The sequence below is a fragment of the Solanum verrucosum genome, unplaced genomic scaffold (genome assembly GCF_900185275.1).
Source record: "Solanum verrucosum unplaced genomic scaffold, falcon-dt-bn FXZP01000040.1, whole genome shotgun sequence".
Lineage (NCBI taxonomy): Eukaryota > Viridiplantae > Streptophyta > Magnoliopsida > Solanales > Solanaceae > Solanum > Solanum verrucosum.
In genome coordinates, this window is record NW_026020323.1 from 529,301 (window position 1) to 538,614 (window position 9,314).

Consider the following 9,314-nt stretch of genomic DNA (forward strand, 5'->3'; position numbering starts at 1 on the left):
ATGTCATATGTAAATGTATAAAATGTACAATGATGCATTATATATATATAGTAGGAGATTTGAATCGAGAAGTAATTTTGATTATTTTTCGTAATAATATTGGATGTTTTTAATATGATATTGCAAGTTATTTATTTTAGAAAATTAGGTCGCAATCGAAAATTAATTATCATATTTTTTTGTTGAAAAAATAGGTTTTACTAGCGAATGGTTATTGGAGCCTTAGTTGCCACTAAAAATCACTCATAACCTTTAGTGGCAATATTTTGGGATTTTGTGGTGACTTTGTCGCCACTAAAAGTCAAGTTCTTTTGTAGTGAATCTTAGTTGGCAATGCTTAGGTGGAGGGATTAGTCTCATGTGGCTTGCCACGTCACTAAAAAATTGGGGTGTTAACTCTTGAGGGTATTTGTGGTCTCCTGGGATAACTGCGGGGGTATTTTTGATCCCAAAATGTAATGGAGGGTATAAGTGGTCTATTTCACATAGTTCAGGGGCAATTTAGACCCTTTTTCGTTAATTTTATGATATGCTAGGTAACGAAGAATAGCAGGTAGGTATAGACAGATCTTGTGAAATAAGAGTACTTGTTGCTTTTCTTGGTGAATCTACTTTCTTATTCGAGGGACTTCAATAAATTCTTTACTGTTTTATTAGACTTTTAAACTGCGTCTCGAGTTAGTTTTTTTTTATTTTAATAAAGACTCCATAGATTGATATGGTGTCATGGATACTACATAAAGTCATTATTTGATTTATTAGGAAATATTGTTATGTTAATTGTTAGATAATTAATAACATCGTTTATATTATTCTTTCTTTTTATAATTAAATTATCTTCGTTTATATATAAGTATAACAAGATTAAGTAATAATGATGGGCCAACCATGTGAGGTTTCATATCTATAAGGTGTTTTTGATGTGGCTTTGTAGCATCAGATATTTGTTGTGTCACGATTGACATAGTTGAACTCCCACATGAATCAAAATTGGTTCTTAAAGAGAGACGCACCTTTCGTCATCCTCATCTCAACTAGTTTTCCGACATTTTCATAGTGTGACTTAGTAGCTTAATACCTTTAGGGGTCGTTTGGTTTGAAAATGAGTTATGATGGGATAAGTTATGTTGGGATAAGTTATGTTGGGATTAGTTAAAATGGGATAAGTTGTGTTGGAATTATTTTTTATTGAGTGTTTGGTTTGTTGTATTCAAAATAATAAATTTTAAGAACAATTTATTTGTTTACAAAAATGCCCTTCATTAATGTAAAAAGTGATATAACAAAAGGGTTGAAAAAGACATTTTTGTCATTTACCTATTTTATCCCGGGATAAGTTATCCCGGGATTACTATACCACCCAAGGAGAGGGATAACTTATCCCGGTACTAATTATTAATCCCGGGATAAGTTACCCCGAACTTGCCAACCAAACAACAAAATAAGCGGTACTATAATTTAATCCCGGGACTATTTGTTATTATACCTCACACCAAACGAGCCCTTATAGTTATTATAACTCTGAATATCACTCTTGTTCTTGTAAACTGGAATCATAGTACTCCACCTCCATTCCTCTGTTATTTTAATCGTCCTAAATATGACATCAAACAACTCAATCCACTTCATGTTTATTTCTCGTGGATTCTTCCAAAAGTTCACCGAGATCTCGACTGGCTTGGTCTCTCTTCTTCTCCTCGTCTTACAAATAACCCTCTTAACCTTCACAACTTTTATGCATCTACAATACCCATATCTATACGCCTCTTAAACTACTCTAAGGCCTCATTTGTTTGAACTTAATGGAGGTCTGAATCTTAATCATTCAGATTCAGCCCATTAAGTGTGTTTGGTTTTTAGGTCTGAATCTGAATTCAGCCCATTAAGTCCATTTGTTTCTTTTTTTCAAAACGCCTCTTAATGGACCTGAAAAGGTCTGAACGGATCAGATTTGCAGGAGAGTCTTAACACCATTCAGACTTATTTAATAATTTATAAAATAATATTGTATCGGCTCTCTCCGTCTTTGCTTGACTTTTTCTTGCACAACTACAAACTGTGTTCCTCTCTTTTCTCAATCAAACATCAATTTTTTCCTCTTGAACTGGTAAGTTTTCATAATCTTTACAAGTATTTTTTTTATGTTAATAATTTTCTTAGGGTGTATTGATGTTTGTCAAGAACACTTGTTGCAATAATATTTTTAGTGTATTGATGTTCATCAAGGTCTTTGATTGAAAAAAAAACTATTAATAATTAAAAATAATAACTATGTATACATATTTGAGGTCTCTTATTAGAATTTTGTCTTAGGCTAATAATTTTATTGAGACTCTTTGATCATCAACCTTGCTTGGTAGATAACACTAATATATTATTGTTGGTAAATTAGTTAGTGACAAAAATAATGAAGCTCGTAATAATTCTCCATCCCAATCTTCAGTTTCAGCTGGAAAAAAATGTTTTGGGGAAGAAAAAAAACTTATTCATATGAATTGAAAATTGATGAGAAGATGATTACTGCTCTGGAGTTATTGATTAAAAAAAATTGTGCACCTACAGTTGAAGAATAAATGAAAAAATTAGATAGACTTGGATGGGAAGAGTCATTATACAATACATGTGTTAGTATATTTTGTGAAAGTGTCCACTACAAAAAAGAAATATTGACGTTAGAGGTTCACAAGTTAGAGAATTGGATTAAGGTTATTGGAAAAAAATAAGATTTCTTTAGTTTTTTCTAATTAGCCAAAATATATGTTAGGCGTTGATAATGTGATACCTTATTTATTATTTTTCGACTAGTATCTATCATACTTATTGAACTTTTGTTATTATATTGTGCCTATAAAATATTTTTTATTCGTGATTTTTTATATGTTATGCTTGATGATTATGATTATTTTTTTTATCAAAAAGTACTATTTTTTGTTGAAATGAATTTTTTATAACATAATATTAATATAATGTTTGATTTCATATGCACATTCAAATATTGAAAACAAACAATAATCATACAGTGTTAAGATTTGGAGACCACATCTTAATATTCAAATGTGTATTCAAATCTAGACGCCTAGCTCTTAATGCAAACCTTAATATTCAAATTTATAGGTCTTAATCTTTAATGAAAACAAACAAATGAGGCTTAACTCTCCTAGCACAATATTCATGTTCCTCTTTTCATTCAGACTTGTAACTATTCCTTGGAGGCTGGAGCTACCATTCCACTGAAAATCTTGAACAAGGGGCTATATAGTTTTTAGCTCTCTAACCTATGAATTCTGTAATATGAATTTCCTTTTCTCCCCCCATCCTTCCTCCTCTTCTTTTTCAGATCAAGCTTTAAGAAAAAACAGAATATAGATAGAGCATCAAACAGCTTACGTATTTCTGCCACATATAGTGAAAGATTACGAATTCTTGTTCTCCAAACAAAAACTCGAGGTTATGCCTTAAAAGATTACAGGGTTTAACATGAACAGTATATCGCACTCTTCCATCATAGCATATCAAGGCCATGTGGTAGAATGTCAACTTCTGTTAATATAAGCTCAAAAATGTCTTATTCAGATAAACAGAAAGTGTAGAATGCGGTCATTATCGCTTTCCCCTTGCGCCAAAACTTCAACCCTAAGGTCTATGAGATATCTAGTTGTCAACAACCTCGATCAAGGTTGGCTCGTAATCGCTAGGTGCCTCAAATCCGTGCAGATTCATAAAGGTTGCAGCCACATTTGCAAGCCCACCGGTGGGGAGATCTGTGCGGAATCTCACACCAGGTAAGAGTCCAGGACCACCAATTGCAATAGGAACCTATAGAAGAAAAACGAGAATTATCGATTCAGAAATCATTCGACGAACCAAACCAGCAATAGGATAGCATTCATAACCATCAACTCTCCAAACAAAGTCAGGCTAGTACTTTTGATTATGTTAAAAGTATAACTGATGGATAAAAGCTCTAAGAACATGCTCATATGTTTACAAGTTGAGCAAGAGACTAAGCATGTCCAACAAAGCATCTACATCACTTACAAAAGACTGACTTGCACCAAAAAGATATCAAAAGAAAAGACCTATGTTTAAGGCTAAGTAAGCCTTCCTTTTTTCCTTCAAAAATTCGATGATACCTTTTCTAACCAAACACTCCACCAAATAACAGCTGGTATAGTGTTCAAATGTTCTCAGATTAGTAGTTGAAGTTCTCATGAATGAACATAATCCTCAAATTTCCCAACCACAAGTACCCTTCTCCTTTCCATCCCTGTACTGATTCTGACGTCTCTTTTCTCCCTATAGGTTTCTGAAGTACCTAGAACTGATGTACCCACTCAGGATAAACTAAATAGGTGTTCTTAAAAAACTGCTGGAAGAACTGAATAACGCATGCTTTTCTAGTTTTCTACATCTAAGAATGGTGGCAACGAACTAGTAATATAAATTTTAGGTCTGCATTGCTAAAATTGAATGAATTACTTACAGGTTCGAGAGTGTGAGAAGTGAGAATCTGAATGTTTCCATTCTTGTCGAGTAATGGCTCGCCCTTCTTGTTTCTCTTGACCATATCCTCAGCATTTCCATGGTCAGCAGTAACTAGAAATATTCCACCCACTTGTTCAATAGCTTCAAGGATCATCTGCAAGAAAGATGAGTCACAACCATTAGTGACGTCAATGACAGCCATCTTGATAAAATATGTTGGCACGAAGATGTCATCACTTAGCCTGAAAACTATCACCCACTACACAGATATCTGAAGTACCTTCAGAAATTATGTCAAGGATTGAATCTTAAGAGATGTAGTGAATGCAACTTAGAGTTTCAGTAGAGCCTCAATTTGACCCAAAAAAATTACTGCACATGACCAGAAATGCATGCTTCAGCCTCAAGTTCAAGAACTTCAAACCCATATATTGGTTCTATGCTCCAGTGATCAAGGCATGAAGTATCTTGGTAAAATAGAAAAGCATATTGATAAAAAAGAAAAGCATCATGGAAATCAATTCATCCAAATCTTGCAGCTCAACGAAAAATAAATGGCACGGCCTCTAAAACTTATGACACTCGGAACAATTGATCCAAGGAAGCACTATTACCTTGACGCCGTCATCAGCAGCCTTGCAAGCTTCAATTGTTGCTTTAATGTCACCAGTATGCCCCACCATATCACTATTAGGTATGTTCACCCGTACCTAATAAAATAATTCAGAAACCAGGGTAAGCTTGCTATTTAAAAAGTCTTCTGAAAACATAAACACTCACAAAGCAACATCATATATTACCTGGTCAAATTTGTGGCTAAGGATGGCATCCCTAGTCCTTTCAGCAATCTCCAGTGCCTTCATTTTTGGCTTAACATTAAATGTAATCCCACTGTCACTTGGAATTTCCACATACTCTTCCAATTTCTCGTCAAAATACCCAGAACGGTTTCCATTCCAAAAGAAGGTGACGTGACCAAATTTAACAGTCTCACTGTGGAAACAAGTATCGAAGTTGTTAATACTCGTTCAAAGAAAGTTCAAACTCTTATATATTAGAGGTTTCTTCTTGCAGTATATTTTATTATTTAGAATGGCATATTTATCTTCCAATAACCTCTTAATTCACTATTTTAATTAATTTTTTGAATACTAGAGGCTGGTTGACTTCCAAGACTTTACAATGTTAATAAATATAGCAGAAGCCTCTACAATAAAATCAGACATTTTGAGCAATAAGCAATTTCTTCAGCAAGGTATACCAAACAAAGGCACCAGAAGAGATATCACATCAACTCACCTGCAAGCAAAAGTCCTAACACCATTGCGCACTAGATACTCCCCAGATGTCCGGTCAATCTCTGGAGGAGAAACAAGGTATTTGTTTGGAAGCTTCAATTCACCATCATATTGGAGCATACCAGCATAATGGATTTTAGGGATTCGTACACGATCAAATTTGTCAAAATCTTCGTATTCAAGGGCCTTTGCAAGCATGACCATACGATCTGCTCTGAAGTTGAAAGTCACAACAGCATCACCATCCAAAATAGGCCCAACAGGCTTTCCATTATCATCAACAATCACAAAAGGGGCCAAGTACTGATCACTGGCATTGGGTTCCTGCCTCAACTTCTTAATTGCCTCAACGGGATCCTTGAAGTGGTGTGGAGCCTCACCAAGAACTTGTGCATCCCAACCTCTTTTTACGACATCCCAGTCATTCTGCATTAAAGGAATGACTCACAATTAACCATAGGACATGAAGAATGAAATCCCATATAGTTTGTTTTAAAGCAAAGAAATTGGTATAACTAATTAACAACAGTTGTGAGGGAAGGATAATACAAGATACTACAAGCCTGAAGCATCAGGTCAACTTGATCATATTGATCTGCTCAAAGTAGAAAGAAGTAACCGAAGAAAAAAAAACTCCGAAAGAATCAGAAGAACTGTTTATTTCAAAAACAACAGAACACATCTATGTTGAGATAGGACATGAAGAATGAAATCCCATATAGTTTGTTTTAAAGCAAAGAAATTGGTATAACTAATTAACAACAGTTGTGAGGGAAGGATAATACAAGATACTACAAGCCTGAAGCATCAGGTCAACTTGATCATATTGATCTGCTCAAAGTAGAAAGAAGTAACCGAAGAAAAAAAAACTCCGAAAGAATCAGAAGAACTGTTTATTTCAAAAACAACAGAACACATCTATGTTGAGATAGTATGTAGTATGGTGGTGCCCCAAAAGTATTTGCATCTTGGAACTCTACTTTTTTCCATTTTGATAAGCAACTATGTGTTTACGGTGTCTGTCAAGAATATTATTATGTAAAAAAGTGTAATTGAGGATGATACTGTATATATCACTTAGATCAGTTAGGAAGATTGTTAGTATATAAGAGGATCCTATGATGTTGGCTCTGATTATACCCTATTTTAGGATGTTCCTATACACCACTATCTAAACTAAGAGAGCTTCATGTTGTTTAGTCCAAGGCGTACCGCGTGTTTAAATGTCCCACATCAGATGCGGCAATGGGTTGTAGTCTCTATAGTTGGATTTTACCTCACTTCAAGAGCTAGCTTTTGAAACTGAGTTAGCCCCAATTTTCTTTAGGAGACAACAGCTGGTAACAGACATGAAATGTTGATTTTGGAAAGAGTAGAAGGGGTACAACAACAAACAACAAAGCTATGATTGGAGTGTGATGAGTAGAATTACTTCTTGAGCAAACGAATTATGACAGCAGACAGCATCAACAAAAACTTATTCTGATTATCTTATTCCACATCAAAGACATACCCAGCCAAGTCAAAGAAAATATAACTCGACAAAATTCTATCAAGCTAATTTTAACCAAACAAGTCAATGGATTAATGAAATGAAAGCTGCTCTATGCTTTATGTGGGGCATTAGAAGTTTCAAACAGTATTAGGTGCAGGAGCCAACATTATTGAAAACAAAATCTAACATGGTGCATATCTAAAAGCCACAAATTTACCTCATAACGATCCATGGTAACATACATGCGACCTCCACCAGATGCAACCCGGGCATCAACACCTTGTTCACGTAATTTTGCTAGATCATTCTCGAGGGTCTCCATGAAGCCCACACTAGAACCATCCAGAACATCACGTCCATCGGTGAGGGCATGGACACGAATTCTTTTGGCACCGCGCTCAGCAGCACCTTTCAGCAACAACTGCAACCAAAAGCAAGATTATATGTTGCATATCTTTTGGCATTAGAAAATTTGATTAATTAAATTCAAGGGAAAACAGAACTTTTTATTGATTTTCGAAATGAGTGACAACATTAGGGATCTGCAATACGTAATGAATCATGACACTATTTGTTTAAAAACTGGCAGGCGTACCAGCAATTGGTCAAGCCTGGAGTGGACACCCCCATCACTCACGAGACCAATAAGGTGCAGAGTTCCTTTCTCAAAACATTCTTGAACGTATTTGAAACCTTCTCCATCATAGATTTTCCCAGAGGCAAGGGCTAGGTCAACAAGCTTTGCACTGCAAGGAAACACATTAGAGACAATAATAAGCAACTATCTACACTTTTGGACAACAAAATACAAACCCGTGTTAAAATAGCTTCCCTAACCCAGAGATCGCATAAAATCATCTGGAATCAGGCAAATAAAAAAAGAGGTAGTCGAGCACGATTGGTGCTAGAACTAGGAAGTCCAAAAAAATATTCTATTTGCACTCTGATGTGGGAGTAGTACAAAGGTACAGCAACAGTGGAGCCAATAAAGGAGTGAAAACAATTAAGGATCTATTTGTTTACTAATAATATATTGATAGGAAGTATGGGCATAGTAATAACTTGGTTGCATTTATTATACTACACTAAAACATTAAGCAACCCATTTTCCAACAAACTTAACAGATAAGAATCCAAAAATAACATTTTCAAAAGGCAAACAAAAGATTATAAGAAAAGAGCTCATACCCTTGAGCAAAGATCCTTCCAGCACCAAGAGCATTGTGACCAACTTCACTGTTACCCATATCATCCTCTGTGGGAAGCCCCACAGCATTTCCATGTGCCTTAATCAATCTCCAATGTTCAGGAGCACCCTATAATTAATTTTAACAAAGACCCAGATAAATAAACAAGTCATAAATCCATAAAGCAAGAATCTTTAACAAAAAAGAAGGAAATCCAATCCAATCCAATAGACCTGCTTGAGGGAGTCCATAACAGGAGTTTCAGCAACAGAGATAGCGTTATACTCATTAGGTTTAGCCTCACCCCAACCATCCAAAACAATAACAGCAACAGTCTTTCCTTTAGGAAGCTTAGGATGGTCCTTCAATTTCCATGCATCTCCTGAACTACCCATATCTCAGATCTTAAAAATTCTTCACACAAAAACAACAAAAAATTAGTAAATCAATCAGATCTACACAACAAAAACTTCAGCAATTTAGAGAAAACAGAGAGAAGAACTACCTTAAGCGGTATAGAAGAGAAGAGAGAGCAAAAAGGTGTGTAGTGGAGAAAACAATGGAGGAGTGAAGGAGGGGTCTTTATTGGATTGTTGGGCTGAAATACCGGAGGCCTACACTTGTTGATATTCAAAGAAAATCAAGAATATTATAGAAATTGAAAAAAAAAAATGGGGAAAAGTGAGATGTGTTAGGTATTTCATGTGAGCTTGCACGTGAGAATCTAAAGATGCATGACTTGTGCACCAATATAATATAAATGTCGTTTGGTAGCTGATTTAGACGTGAGTTATATGGCATGTATCATGTATGTATTGGATTGATGTATATATCAGGTACGAATATATT

At 35.1% G+C, this 9,314-nt stretch overlaps 1 protein-coding gene across 1 annotated transcript; it reads right to left on the minus strand.

Moving 5' to 3' along the window:
- Positions 1–3,367: 3,367 nt before the first annotated feature.
- LOC125835430 (2,3-bisphosphoglycerate-independent phosphoglycerate mutase) lies at positions 3,368–9,100 on the minus strand. Its single transcript, XM_049514556.1, has 10 exons — positions 8,971–9,100; positions 8,699–8,879; positions 8,467–8,594; positions 7,874–8,024; positions 7,496–7,699; positions 5,785–6,209; positions 5,286–5,478; positions 5,100–5,195; positions 4,484–4,639; positions 3,368–3,816 (listed from the first exon to the last, which is right to left on the minus strand). The coding sequence occupies exons 2-10, from the start codon at positions 8,858–8,860 to the stop codon at positions 3,652–3,654; spliced, it is 1,680 nt and encodes a 559-aa protein (XP_049370513.1). The 5' UTR covers positions 8,861–8,879; positions 8,971–9,100; the 3' UTR covers positions 3,368–3,651.
- Between the last annotated feature and the right edge of the window lie 214 nt (positions 9,101–9,314).